The sequence below is a fragment of the Pristiophorus japonicus genome, chromosome 15 (genome assembly GCF_044704955.1).
Source record: "Pristiophorus japonicus isolate sPriJap1 chromosome 15, sPriJap1.hap1, whole genome shotgun sequence".
NCBI classification, from domain to species: Eukaryota; Metazoa; Chordata; class Chondrichthyes; family Pristiophoridae; genus Pristiophorus; species Pristiophorus japonicus.
This window is the reverse complement of record NC_091991.1, coordinates 126,350,569-126,365,613: the sequence shown is the minus strand read 5'-3', so window position 1 is coordinate 126,365,613 and position 15,045 is coordinate 126,350,569. Positions and strand designations below refer to the sequence as shown.

The following is a 15,045-nucleotide window of genomic DNA, read 5'->3' as shown; positions in this document are numbered from 1 at the left end:
GTGACTGTCCTACTTGCGGATAGATAAGCAGGGTCTCTTTGAGGTCATTTGGGAATTTGGAACTAAATCAATCCGTTGTGGCAGACTCAGTCTAATATTTGAAACGGGCAGATCCACGATGATCCAGTGCATTTAATCTTTGGCTGGCCACTTTGGCTCACTAATGGAACCTGGAGCAGACCTGTCACTGAAGGCTGGGGTTCTTCCCACTTGACTCTGGTTAACCCTGCAAGCTAATGCTCTAATGCTTAGTATAGCCCTGGCTGAACAAACAGCGGGAGGCTTACAGTGCTTTGGTTAAACTCCCACAATATCCCCATGCACATTTACATATCCCTAAGCTTTGGCTCTGTCAGCAATATAAGATGGTCGCCAAGAAATCCAATAGGGAATTCAAAAGGAACTTCTTTGGGCAAAGTGGGGTGAGAATGTGGAACTCGCTACCACATGGAGTGGTTGAAACAAATATATATAGGTGCATTTAAGAGGAGACTAGACAAGCATATGAGGGAGAAGGGAATAGAGGGTTATGCTGATAAACTTGGATGAGGAAAGACTGGAGGAGGCTCGAGTGGAGCATAAACACCGGCATGGACTGGTTGGGCCGACTGGCCCGTTTCTGTGTCGCTTATCCTTTACAATCCTATGTAATCCTGCGCCTAAATTCTCAATGGGGAGAAAGTGCGCACTCGGCCATGGGCAAACAGAAATTCCATAGTGCTAGATTCCTCAGTAGCTTGGTTCAGAGATTCTTAAATATAAAGATAGGTTTCTGCATGGCAGATACTTCATTGAAAAAAGAGCAAATAAATGTTACACGACATAAATACTGTTCCTCGCTCCTGCTCTGCCTGGCCTCATGTCCTCCTCCCATTCCTTCTGTAGACCAAGGGAGACCCCTGGCAAGATGCCCAGGACCAAGCACTCCCTGTCTCCTGGTGACTCCTCTAAGGTGTCCAATAAAGTAGAGTAGCACAGCACTGACTTATTTAGGTGAAGTCCTCAGACCATTTCCAGAATAAGAGTGTTGGTGAAGTCTTGACAAACTGTCCCAGAAAGTCTCTCTGTGTTTCAAAAGTCCTCTTTAAACCTCCAGCTCCAAGTGAACGATAATAGGTGAGTATGCTTTTAGGTACCAATTGATATCCTCAGCAACGACTTGTTTACTCCTATTCAGCCGGTCACTGTTAGGAGAGGGCGTTGCGTCAAGTGCTATCCACCAAAATGCCATGCAGCTTCTTTAATGAGTGCTAGCAGACAATTTAAATAGCAATCAGCCCTTTAACAATCCTCCGGGCGGCCATTCCTAGCACTGGCTTCAACTCCTTTACCATGATGGCATCCTGTGCTAAACACGGGCTAAACCAGCGTTTCAACTCGACCCTATCTTGGCCATTTTAGAGGCTCTTTAGCACCTTGATGTATGTCTTTTCATGGAAGTTCTGCTTGTGTTTAATCATTTCCTTGAGGATATTTAGAAAAAAGTCTATGGAAGCAAAGATTTTACGGAATTGATGAAGCCAGAGAATGAGTCCGGCCTTCAATAGCTGGAAGATTTGGGCCGCCTGCAGTTCTGCTAACATCAATTTTTTATTCTTAGTACACTTAGCTTTTTGACCTAGTAGAGCTTACTAATGTAATATAAGTTGTAGGTGTATTTGTGCACTATTCAGATGCTACTGAAGCTTTAGAAATATACTCTTTAGCTGCAGTGCATCAATGTGAGTTTTCCCACCAGCAGCGTGTTTAATGTTGTCATGATAAGAGGACACAGCAGGTAATGGAACGCAGATTTTTCTTTCGAAAGTCAATAATCAGACCACATCACTTCTCTCTGCAACCTGGGGCTATTTGGTAATGGCCCATTACAAAAGTACACTCCACTCCCAAAGCTCATCCAGTTACTCGCAAAGTAAAATTAAATTGATGTCATTTTAATGTATAGATTTTCATAGACTTTCCTTGAGGCCAATATTTTATTGGTTATCTGTAGGGAGGAATGCAACTTCTCTCATTGTTCAAGCATATCTTATTGGGGGGTGGGGGGGGGATGGGGAGATTGCAAAGACTCGCATTGGCAGTGGCTAGACAGTCCCATCGTTACATACCCAAGGAGCATGGTGTCAACAGCAGAGTAGAATAAATAGGGGGAACATTACACACAAGGAACAGTAAGCAGTGCTTACTTATTGTGAAGCATTACAGGAATTCCAGATAATTTGTCATTATAAACTTTAATTATGACATATTGGCCTAAAAATTCCGGCATGTGGAGACCAAGATCTCGAGTAAGTGAAGCCAGGAGCCAGGATAGGAGACCAGCGGAGAAGGATCAGAGGCTGGGAGTGAAGTATCGGGGGCCGGGTTTAGGGGGAAGGATAGAGGGGGGGGGGGGAGAAAAGATCAGGAGTGTGGCAAGGAACCCAGAGGTCAGTTTCAATCGGAAGGGGACGATGGGGAGGGGGGGGTTTGGTGGGGGGAGACTGTTGGGAGTAGTGGCGAGCTTTTTTTTTTAAATGTGGGGGTTGGGAAGTGTATTCCTGCTCCTCCAAGCTCCACATTCAGGTAAGTAAATGTGAAAAACTAATTGTGTAGGTAACCGGAAGACCCACGGTCTGGTTTTACTGGGTGCAGCTGGCTGTAGCACAGCCGCCTTCAGGGCTAACCACTCTTTCAGCCACGGGCCCTAGACGCCTTTTTTTTTCTTCCCTTTCCCAATATGGCGGACGACGTGCTTCCTGCTTGCCATATTGGGGGCTTAGTAAAAAGAAAGGCTTACATTTATATAGCGCCTTTCATGACCACTGGACATCTCAAAGTGCTTTACAGCCACGCAGTACTTTTGTAATATGCAAAACGTGGCAGTCAAATTGCACACAGCAAGCTCCCACAGCAATGTGATAATGACCAGATAAGCTGTTTTTGTTATGTTGATTGAGGGATAAATATTGGCCAAGACACCAGGGATAACTACCCTGCTCGCCTTCGAAATAGTAGGATCTTTTATGTCCACCTGAGAGCAGACAGGGCCACGGTTTAACATCTCATCAGAAAGACGGCACCTCCGACAGTGCAGCACTCCCTCAGCACTGCACTGGAGTGCCAGCTTAGATTTATACGCCCAAGTCCCTGGAGTAGGATTTAAACCCACAACCTTCTGACTCAGAGGCGAGTGTGCTACCTACTGAGCCACGGCTGACACTAGTAGCCACATTAACACCTGAAATACGAGCACTGTGCAGCCGGATTTTTAGGCCAATGTCTATTATAGTTACTTTTAATAAATATTCCAGAATTGTTCATGCTAGACCTACCTAATTGAATCCTTTAAAGAAATAACAGAAAAAGTAGATAAGCGTAATGTCGTAGATGTAATATACTTGGATTTTCAAAAGCCTTCGATAAGGTACAGCACAATAGACTCTTGACTAAGGTCGGAGCATTTGAAGTAGCAGAATGGATAGCAAGCTGCCTGCAAAGCAGGAAACAGAGAGTAGGGGTTAAAGGTATTTACTCAAACCGGCAGAAGGTAGGAAGTGGTGCTCCACAAGGATCGATGCTGGGACTGTTGGTCGTCATTTACATAAACGATTTGGAATCGGGAATCCGAAATAAAATGGGGGTATAGTTAATACTGAAGAAGACTGCGATAAAATACAAGAAGATGTTAAACTTGCAGAATGGGCGTGTAAATGGCAAATTAATTTCAATATAGATAAGTGTGAGGTGATGTATTTTGGTAGGAAGAATAAAGGAGGTCATATACTCCTGAAAATAAGAGTCTAAATGGGATAGTGGAGCAAAGGGATCTCGGGGTACAGGTTCACCAATCATTAAAAGTAGCGACATAGGTTAACAAGCCCTTCAAAAATGCAAGGGAGTTATCACCGGTGATCTGGCCAATATTTATCCCTCAATCAACATAACAAAAATACAGATTATCTGGTCATTATCACAATGCTGTTTGTGGGAGTTTGCTGTGCGCAAATTGGCTGCTGCGTTTCCCACATTTCTGGAGGAATAGAATTGAAAAGCAGAGAAGATATGCTAAAATGATATCGAACCTTGGTTAGACTACATTTGGAGTACTGTGCACAGTTCTGGCCTCCATATTATAAAATTGATAGAGGCACCGGAGAAGGATGATGCTTCTGATACTTCTCAGCGAAGGCTGAATATGCTGGGGTTCTTTTCTCTCGGAAAGTGAAGGTGGCGGGGTGACGTAATAATGGTCATGAAAATTATGAAAGGATTTGACAGTGTAGACGTAGAGAAGATGTTTACACTTGTAAGGGAATCCAAAACGAGGGTCATAAATAGAAAATAGACACTAATAAATCCAATGAGGAATTGAGGAGAAACATCTTTACCCAGAGAGCAGTTAGAATGTGGAACTTGCTGCCACAGGGAGTAGTTGAGGCGAATATCATAGATGCATTTAAGGGAAAGCTAGATAAGTATGTGAGGGGGAAAGGAATAGAAAGTTATGCTGATGAGGGTGAGAGGAGCCTCGTGTGGAGCATAAACACCGGTTGGGCCGGATGGCCTGTTTCTGCGCTGTAAATACTATTTGTAACCTGTGTATTCAGATTCAGTCAAGCTGGTAAACTGATTTATTTCCCCTTATCTCTGTTAATCAACAGGGCAGCTAAGCAACGGAGAAAGTCAGACCGTATTGTACTGGATTGCCAGGAGCAGGCCTATTGGCTAGTCAACAGACCTCCAGTAAGTCAGATTACTTAGACGCAGTTAAGCTATTTTGAAGGCCATTGATTTATGGTGGCAAGATGGCTGAGATTTTCCGCTCCAGCAGAATCACTACTGCGAGTGTGTCCGGGCCTTTCACCTGGTTGATTGACCTGTTGTAGACCAGGCCAAGTTTTTTCAGTGGATTACAGCTGATATTCCCACTTGCTCTCGGGAGCGTGCTGGTAGGGTGGGGGTGTGGAAAATTGCAGTTCTATTCTGGTGTTCTTAGCACCAGCTTTGCTCAGACAACAATGACAGCCAATGTAGCATATGACATCAGTATTATCATTTTATTTGGGTGGGTGCTTCCTGTTTCCAGTGTCAGAAATCCCGAACAGATGTGAAAGCAGACAAGGATCCAGCATGAGGAGTCCCCAACCTTTCTGCTCCAGTAACCCGTTAAACTGGCTGAAAGGCAGAGGAAAACCCTATCTGATAAGTCAAATCTTGGTTTTATTACTTTTAGTTCTTGGATTTCAAATTTTTTTTGGAGTCTGTGACCCCATCTGTTTTTCTGTGAAAGCAAAAAGCCAGTGGATACTTTGAATTTGAAGAGGTTTCATATGTGTTAACACCCTCCTCGCCCATTCCAATTCAACCTGAATGCCCTCATATTAAGGGGAAAATTCTAATTCTGTAAATCTTCAGTGCTAAGTGCGAACCAAATGGACTGAACTCCTGTAGGACACTCACTCTATAACTGCAAGTAAAATGTAATGTAACCTGTACACCAAGAAAGAAAGAAGAACTTGCATTTATATAGCGCCTTTCACGACCACCGGATGTCTCAAAGCGCTTTACAGCCAATTAAGTACTTTTGGAGTGTAGTCACTGTTGTAATGTGGGAAACGCGGCATCCAACTTGCGCGCAGCAAACTCCCACAAACAGCAATGTGATAATGACCAGATAATGTGTTCTTTTGTTATGTTGATTGAGGGATAAATATTGGCCAGGACACTGGTGATAACACCCTTGCTCTTCTTCGAAATAATGCCATGGAATCTTTTACGTCCACCTGAGAGTGCAGACGTGGCCTCAGTTTAACTTCTCATCTGAAAAGCAGCACCTCCGACAGTGCAGCACTCCCTCAGCACTTCACTGGAGTGTCAGCCTAGATTTATGTGCTCAAGTTCCGGGAGTGGGACTTGAACCCACAACTTTCTGACTCAGAGGTGAGTGTGCTACCCACTGAGCCACAGCTTTTTAAAAAAATAATTCCCCTCAAAAAATATGGAATGCTGGGTCTCCACACTTAGCCATGAATTTATAGGATATAAATCAGGTAACCTGTGCTGTCGATTAAATGTTGCTCTATTGGCAGACAGGAGCTGATCCCCGTAAATTGAAATGTTACTGTATTTAAATTTTAACACCATTTCCCCATTCCGTAACAGATTGTGCGAATTTCCGAGTGAGCCTGACCTGATCTGCTCCTCTTGTTCTATATGAAGTGAGAAATGCAGCTGTTTTTACCCACTGCCTTTGTCCTGCAGGATTCTGCAGTTTGCCCACTGGAACTCCAGCCCTGAAATGTGGGCCAGCTGCCCATTTCCATTGTGGTCCCATGGACAGCCCACCAATTATATTAAAACCAGCCAGGCTTCGCACTGTTGCCTGCCCCTACACCTACCCAATTGAATCTCGGTCCCAGATAATACCTACGATACAGTGTGGTGGCACGTGTTATGCCAATGACAGAATGCAAATTCGTATGCAGAAACCAAGCACAGGCAGCGGAAAGAGCTTGCGGTAAACCAGTCCCACCCACCCTTTCCCTCAGCGACTATCTGTCCCACCTGTGACAGGGACTGTGGTTCTCGTATTGGACTGTACAGCCACCTCAGGACTCATTTTTAGATTGGAAGCAAGTCTTTCTTGATTCTGAGGGACTGCCTATGATGATGATGATGATATTGCGATCAACATCGTAATCTTGCCACTGTCAGCAAGTAACAAGCAGAGGCCCACCGTGAGGACTGTTGAGTGCAGGCTGACCCGATGCACTTTTTTCAGAACAAAGGAACTCGTAAGGCCCCCTCTTAACCAGGAATGGTAGCTGGCAGTGGGCGGCCCAAGAAACAAGAGGAGAAAATACCATTAGAAAGACCGTGACTGGAAAATTCACGGGAGTTCTCCTGATCAAGCAGCGTAATTTCAGCAGGCAACTGCTGGAGTGCCCGGGAAATGGCATGAAGGGCCGTTTTCAGCCATTCACAGTTTCTGGCCTCCCGCAGAAGTTACGATGGGAGATTGAGAAAATCCCGTGGAATTTCAGGGTCATTGTCGATATGTTGAAGAATTATATCAGTATGAGTTTCTTAAAGAGAAATGCATTCAAAATATACCATTGTAAGAACGTAAGACTTAGGAGCAGGAGTAGGCCATTCGGCCCCTCGAGCCTGCTCTACCTGGCTGATCATCTACCTCGACTCCACTTTCCTACACTATCGCCATATCCCTTGATTTCCTTAATATCAAAAAAAAACTTCATCTGAAGTTTGCATCTTATAAGAGGCTCAAAGTGGGGGGACCTGCCCATTACCAATGTAGTCACGTGGATAGCTGTCCAATTATGTTATAATGAGACATTCTAGCAGGCTGAGTTTCTTTGAAAATAATACACAAGCGATTTTAAATGTATCGTTATCTGAGGCTTAGTAGTTCTATACATACGAACAATGACGGAGGCAAAACATCATCTGGTCCAGACACTGAGTAAAGACACTGGAGCGAACTTTTGTGTTGCTACCTGTAATGTATGCTCACAGGTTTGTAGAGCTGTTGCATTGTGAGTGGCCTAGCCAGTCACGTGATGTTCGCAAGACTCAATAAAACCCCAGCCAGTTGGATCTAGGTCATCCACAAAGAGGTATGCAGTTGTGAGGCTCGTGGATGAACTGGTAATGTGTAATGTGATTGTTAAACCTTTATTAATAAACCAACTAGTTCTTAATGGCAACATGTTGCTGTGAATTCTTAAGCAGAGAATCCATGATGCAAATACATTACACAACCTCCTGATTTGTGGCACGAGTGTGGCTTTAGCAGCCACGATGTCCTGTGGAAATCAAGTTCCATGGGAGACGCGTTAATTTAGGACCCCATTACATTGTCTGTGCTGGAGCAGATATTCTGAGCAGGCAGTAGTTTCATTACACTATACAAAAGAGGGTGGGGAAGAGCACCATAAAGCCTACGCAAGGAAATCTGGGGGGAAGGAGGCCCTGGACAGGAGGGCCTTTAAAAGGCCCACAGATTTCTCAATTAATTATTCTAGAGCTTTTGTGACTTTTTTCTGTTATTTTTTACTGCTGATGCTTAGGTTTTCGTGGGCCTTTATGCCAGTTGTCATTATTTATCTACTTCTTGGTCCCTGCTAATTTATTCAGTTAGCCAATGGCGATCTGCCAAGCTCTCGTGTTCGGAGGAAGAGGCGGAGCCTAATGGACGGATACCTGAAAAGTGTTCCATGCCCTCTTCCCTCTGCGCTCCTCTAATTTTGCCCTCTTCAGCATCCCTGATTAGAATTGTTCAACCATTGGTGGCTGTGCCTTCTGTTGCCTGGGCCCTTTTTCCTCCTTCAAGATGTTCATTAAAACCTACTTTTTTAACCAAGCTTTTGGTCATCTGCAATTTCTTCTTATGTGCCTCGGTATCAAATTTATCTGTTTTGCCTTATAACACTGCTGTGAAGCACCTTGGGACGCTCCACTACGTTAAAGGCGCTATATAAATACAAGTTGTTGTTGTTGAATCTTCAAAGATTGGTAAGAGAGGCAATAGTACCGCTTTGGCTGAAATTATGTTGGTGGGTGCTCATCATTGTAGGCCACGTCTACCATGATGCCATCACCTACTTCTGTAATTTTGCTGTGAGTAAATTGGAGAACAGTCTTCTCGGGATCTGTGCCAGCAGAGAGGCAGATGCCCAGCTGCACCATGTGCCGTCAGGATTTGTGCAAGTACTGGGACCATAACAGTCAGCTATAGCCTGAAACGAAGCTGCACCTTCCTGCAGGCACGTTGCAGCACTGAACTAGAGGATGGTGCTGTGGGGTGGCACAGAGGGCAACCCATTGCACAAGCAGCTCCTGCTGCACCACCTCAACATCAATAGCCATCAAACCAAGGGTTATGTGCTGAGCGCTTCTTTCACTTGTCTGTAGATTCATTCTTCTGCAGCCAGAGTTCCCTTTCTTTTCACTTGTCCCTGCCATGTCTTCATCGACTGTGCTTCCAGCTTTGGCAGAGGTTGCTGATACGTTGCTGCAATGTATGCAACCTGTGAGGATGCTCACGGGTTTGTAGAGCTGTTGAGTTGGGAGTGGCTTAGCCAGTCACGTGATGTTCACAAGGCTCAATAAAACTCCAGCCAGTTGGGTTTGGGGCATCCACGATGAGGCAGGTGGTTGTGAGCCTGGTGGATGAACTGGTAATGTGTAATGTGATTGTTAAACCTTTGCTAATAAACCGACTAGTTCTTAATAGCAATGTGTTGCTATGAATTCTTAAGCAAAGAACCTATGAAGCAAACACATTACAATTGAGATATCTTTTAAGGTTCTACACAAGTTTTTGCCCTCCATTGTGACACTGCACTTTAATATTCCTCATCCCTGTAAATTTCACTTACACACAATTTTTACTTGAGTCATCCCTCGATCCATCCAAGTTTGCATCTGGAGTCGAGAATAATTATGCAACTGATCAGAGAATTGAGTGCTATTTGCACTTTAGATTCCAGTGAATGTTCAAACAATGCAAACTACATTAGAATTGATTTATACCTGAAGGCAAAAATCAGTCCCATTACCTTAACTGAAGAAGAAGAGATTAATCTATATTTTGATTTTTAAAAATCCACGTTAAATCTCACAAACATTGGAAAGTCTATACTGATTAACTATCGGGAACCACAGACGTTTTATCGCATAAAACTAAGCATCTGTTAACCTCACGTTTCAAATGCTGGAAACAGGGATGATACAAAGAAGCAGAAAATATAGACATCATCATATCTTCAGATCAATATGGTTTCCTCCACGGTTATTCACAGAACTGAATAAAGGTTGTTGACGGACATGTCCTTAATACAGTGCTTCCTAGTTTCAGGCCAAAGAACTGAAAACATTAAAGCAGCTTTTAGCCACAGCTAAATATGTTACAATGCCCAATGGGCGGGAATGGATCAAGAATCACCAGATTAACAACCTGAATGGGCTGGCAGAAAAACACAGAGCTGTTCCTGGAGGTAACAAAGTAAGCTGCTTTCATGCTGGAAACCAAAGCTTTTATTGATTGACACAAAATATTAATGATATATCCAGCTAAATCCGCAACTTAGGCTCTGTTGTAGATGCATCTGCAACTTAGTACTGCAGCCAAAACATTGTCGCTTTTATGTTTATTGAAAGAAGACAGATGGGCAAAATAAAATTCATATTGGATTGTGCATTAGTAAATAACCTTTTTCTGTTTAATTTCTTTGAAACACGTTAGCTACATTGCACAATGGATTACAATAGTACATTTCATCCCTGCTGAAACTACATATTAGAAATATGCTTTCATTTTAATTGTATCATACAGAAAGAGCTTTGCAAACAGGAACCAATTAAAGGGAAAATGTACCATGTCAGAGCGAAAGATTGTGTTGCATAATTGTTACCACGTATATTGGCAATCATTGAATGTCAACATGGAAACAGGCCATTCAGCCTATTAAATAAAGGAGAGAGGTAGTGAGCTTTAGGGAGGGATTTCAAGAGCTTGGGGCCAAGGCAGCTGAAGGCACAGCAACCAGTAGAGCGATTAAACTTGGGGATACGCAAAAGGCCAGAATTGGAGGACCGCAGAGACCTCGAAAGCTTGTAAGACTGGAGAAGGCTACAAAGATAGGGAGGGAAGGAGCTAAAATTGGGGCCTGCATAACAATGGATGGAAAATCATGGGCAGATCACCCACAATTTTGTAATAATTCACCCACTGCATGCGAGGTCCAGCAAGTGGCAAACGGCATCGGCAAGTTTCACACTATACACAGAGAGTGGTTAGAATGCGGAATTCATTGCCACAAACAGTTGTTGAAGCAAAGTTCATGGGGGTTAAACTGGATAACCCCTGAAAACAGGCGCAGGGATCACAATGCACGATTAACCTGCGATGCAAGCAGCACGTCAATTCGTGCTGCTGCTGTTTGCTGATTGCTGTGTGCAGCCAGCACTTCCCGTGTTGTTCATTAGCTTCATGCATCAGCAGAGAGCTCGATATCGCAAGTGCCCAGTGCTACTTTGTTGTGTATGCAATAACTCAAAAGACTGAATACTGTAAACGCCGAACAGGTACAAACCTGGCTCTACTTTATTAGGGCCCAAAGTGATTACATTACAAGATGGTTGGCCTTTTATACCTGGGCCGCACAGCCCAATGACCTCCGACAGTGGCGCCACCTGGTGGCTAGTAAACCCAAGCATACATACATGACATACTTAAAGGGGAAGTGCATTGTGGCTGGAGTACGGTGCTCGGAGTTATTTCAGAAGTGAATCCTGTGAAAGTGAAAAATGGCTAATCAGCTATGCCTCTGGTTAATGATGACCCCCAGGATGTTGGTGGGGGATTCAACGATGATAATGCCGTTGGATGTTTAGGGGAGGTGGTTAGACGTTCTCTTGTTGGAACTGGTCATTGCCTGGTACTTGTGTGGTGCAAATGTTACTTGCCACTTATCAGCCCAAGCCTGAATGTTGTCCAGATCTTGCTGCATGTGGGCATGGACTGCTTCATTATCTGAGGAGTTGCGAATGGCACTGAACATTGTGCAATTATCAGCGAACATCCGCACTTCTGACATGATGGAGGGAAGGTCATTGATGAAGCAGTTGAAGATGGTTGGGCCTAGGACACTGCCCTGTGGAACTCTTGCAGCGATGTCCTGGGGCTGTGATGATTGACCTCCAACAAACACAACTCTCTTCCTTTGTGCTAGGTATGACTCCAGCCAGTGGAGAGTTTTCACCCTGAATCCCATTGACTTCAATTTTACTAGGGCTCCTTGATGCAACACCGGGTCAAATGCCAAGGGTAGTCACTCTCACCTCACCTCTAGAATTCAGCTCTTTTGTCCATGTTTGGACTATAATGAGGCGGTAATGAGATCTGGAGCCGGTCATGGCAGAACCCAAACTGAGCATCAGTGAGCAGGTTATTGGTGAGTAAGTGCAGCTGGACACTTTGCTGATGATTGAGAGTAGACTGATGGGGCGGTAATTAGCCGGATTTGATTTATCCTGCTTTTTGTGGACTGGACGTACCTGGGCAGTTTTCCACATCTGGTAGCTGCCAGTGTTGTAGCTGTACTGGAACATATTGGCTGAAGGTGCAGTTAGTTCTGGAGCACAAGTCTTCAGCACAACAGCCGGGATGTTGTCTGTCCCATAGCCTTTGCTGTATTCAGTGCGCTCAGCCATTTCTTGATATTACATGGAGTGAATCAAATTAGTTGAAGATTTGGCTTCTGTGATGGTGGGGACCTAAGGAGGAGGCCGAGATGGATCATCCAATTGGCATTTCTGGTTGTAGCTCATTGCAAACGCTTCAGCCTTGTCTTTTACACTCACATGCTGGGCTCCGCCATCATTGAGGATGAGGTTGTTCATGAAGCCTCCTGCTTTTGTTAATTGTTTAATTGTCCACTCACACTCATGACTGGATCTGATCCGTTGGTTGTGGGATTACTTAGCTCTGTCTATAGCATGCTGCTTCGGCTGTTTAGCATACATGTAGTCCTGTGTTGTAGCTTCACCAGGTTGGCACCTAATTTTTAGGTTCATTTGCTGCTGCTCCTGGCATGCTCTTCTACACTCCTCATTGAACCAGGGTTGGTCCCCTGGCTTGATGGTAATGGTAGAGTGAATAATAATCTGAGCCATGAGGTTACAGATTGTGGTGGAATAAAATTATGCAGCTGCAAATGCCCCACAGTGCCTTAGTTTTGAGCTGCTCGATCTGTTTTGAATCTATCCCATTTAACACGGTGGTAGTGCCATATAACACGAAGGAGGGTGTCCTCAGTGCCACAAGGACTGTGCGGTCACTCCTGCCAATACTGTCATGGATTGGTGAGGATGAGGTCAATTAGATTTTCTCCTCGTGTTGGTTCTCTCACCACCTGCCGCAGGCCCAGTCTGGCAGGACTCGGCCAGCTCGGTCAGTATTGGTTTTACCGAGCCACTCTTGGTGATAGACATAGAATATACTCTGTGTGAGGGACTTCAATGTCCTTGCTTCTTCCAAGTAGTGTTCATCAGCTGAGGGAAGGCGATAGGTGGTAATCAGCAGGAGGTTTCCTTGCCCATGTTTAACCTGATGCCTTGAGATTTGTGGTCCGGAGTAAATATTGAGGACTCCCAGGGCCACTCCCTTCTGACTATATACTACTGCGCTGCCACCTCTGCTGGGTCTGTCCTGCTGTAGGAACAGAATGGTGATGGAAGAGTCTGGGACATTGGCTGAAAGGTGTGATTCTGTAAGTATGACTGTGTCAGGCTGTTGCTTGACTCGTCTGTGGGACAGCTCTCCCAATGTTGGTACAAGTTCTGATGCCTCAGATGTTAGTGAGGAGGATTTTGCAGGGTGGACCGCTTTTTTTATTATTGTTTTTTGTAGCAGTTTGTTACAACTGAATGGCTTCCTGGGCCATTTCAGAGGGCAGTTAAGAGTCAACCACATTGCTGTAGGTCTGGAGTGGCATATAGGCCAGACCGGGTAAGGACAGCAGATTTTCTTTCCTGAAGGAAGGACATTAGAAGGACATCAGATGGGTTTTTGGGACAATCTGGTAGCTTCACAGTCACCATTACTGATATTAGCTTTTTATTCCAGATTTAGTTAATTAACTGACATTAAATGCGGAGCAAGTAATGCAAGGGAATTAAATTAGTGAAAGAGGAGGTAGTTGAGATAAAAACACAAAATGCTGGAAATACTCAGCAGGTCAGGCAACATTTGTGGAGCGAGAAACAGTTAACATTTCAGGTCTGTGACCCTTTGTCAGAACTGGAAAAAGTTAGAGATGTAACTGGTTTTTAAGCGAGTACAGGGGCAGAGATAGTGGGGAGAGGAGGAAAGAACAAAAGGGAAGGTCTGTGATAGAATGGAAGGCAGAAGAGAGTAAGAGACAAAAGGGATGATGGTGCGAGGCGAAAGGAGATGATAATGGGACAAGTTAAGCACAGAATGATTATTCACTCTCGGTTTGCATAATCTGGAAACATAGAAATTTACAGCGCAGACGGAGGCCATTTCGGCTCATCGTGTCTGCGCCGGCTGACAAAAAGCCACATGGCCCTCGGTCAGCAGCCCTGAAGGTTACATATAAACCTATGTACAATGGCGGAAAGTTAAAGAGCATCCGGCCCAACCAGTCTGCCCCACACAACTGCGACACCCCCTGCACCCCAACCTTCCACACTGCACCCCAACCGGAGCTATGTGATCTCCTGGGAGAGGCACAAGCCAGATAAAAACTCAGACTAATTGGGGTAAAAAAAAATCTGGGAAAATTCCTCTCCAACCCATCCAGAAGATCACCCTGGACATAGGTCGAAACTAGTCCAGAAGATCACCCTGGACATATTCAATTCCCTGCAGTACTTACCATCGTATCTGCGCCGGCCAACAAGAGGTAATCCAGTCTAATCTCACTTACCAGCTCTAGGTCCGTAACCCTGCAGGTTACGACACTTCAAGTGTCCATCCAAGCACATCCATCCACACATTGTCAGAAAAGACAGTAAAAGAAATTCAGCAATTTAATTCTAAAATTGATTCCTTGTGAGTATTTTGACGAGTAGAAAAATATGTTAATCAAATCAGTGTATTTATTGGTTAATAACATTATTAATGTTCAAAACAACTCAAAAGCTTTGTTTATGCTGCTCACTGCCTCATACCCCTCAGTCATGTACTGCTGGCTCACACATTCTCAACAATTCCTATCTCAATCCCACCATCTGTGTGCATCGCTCGCAAAACATTGAATCGGTTGTTTTAATGGAATGGAAGAGTGGAGTGTAAAACATGGAAATAAATAACTTTAATGACATTACATGGGCAAATACCTATTATTAATGCATATTGGACATCGAATTTTCCAGTGATCAGCTGCTGTTCATTTCTCAGTAAACTGCAGTATTTTCATTCCTTGTGCAGACCGAAGGGTGGGATATTACACACCACTGGAGAATATGCATCATGTAACAGATCTGAAATTCATTTCATCACGTATACCTCAA

At 44.3% G+C, this 15,045-nt stretch overlaps 1 protein-coding gene across 1 annotated transcript in view; it reads left to right on the top strand.

The window, feature by feature from the left end:
* Window positions 1-15,045, top strand: part of rgs11 (regulator of G protein signaling 11) — a 247,511-nt gene that overhangs the window by 124,915 nt on the left and 107,551 nt on the right. The window contains exon 8 of the mRNA XM_070856713.1: window positions 4,644-4,725. Within this exon, the coding sequence (XP_070712814.1) occupies window positions 4,644-4,725 (82 nt within the window). The remainder of the gene's footprint in view (window positions 1-4,643; window positions 4,726-15,045) is intronic.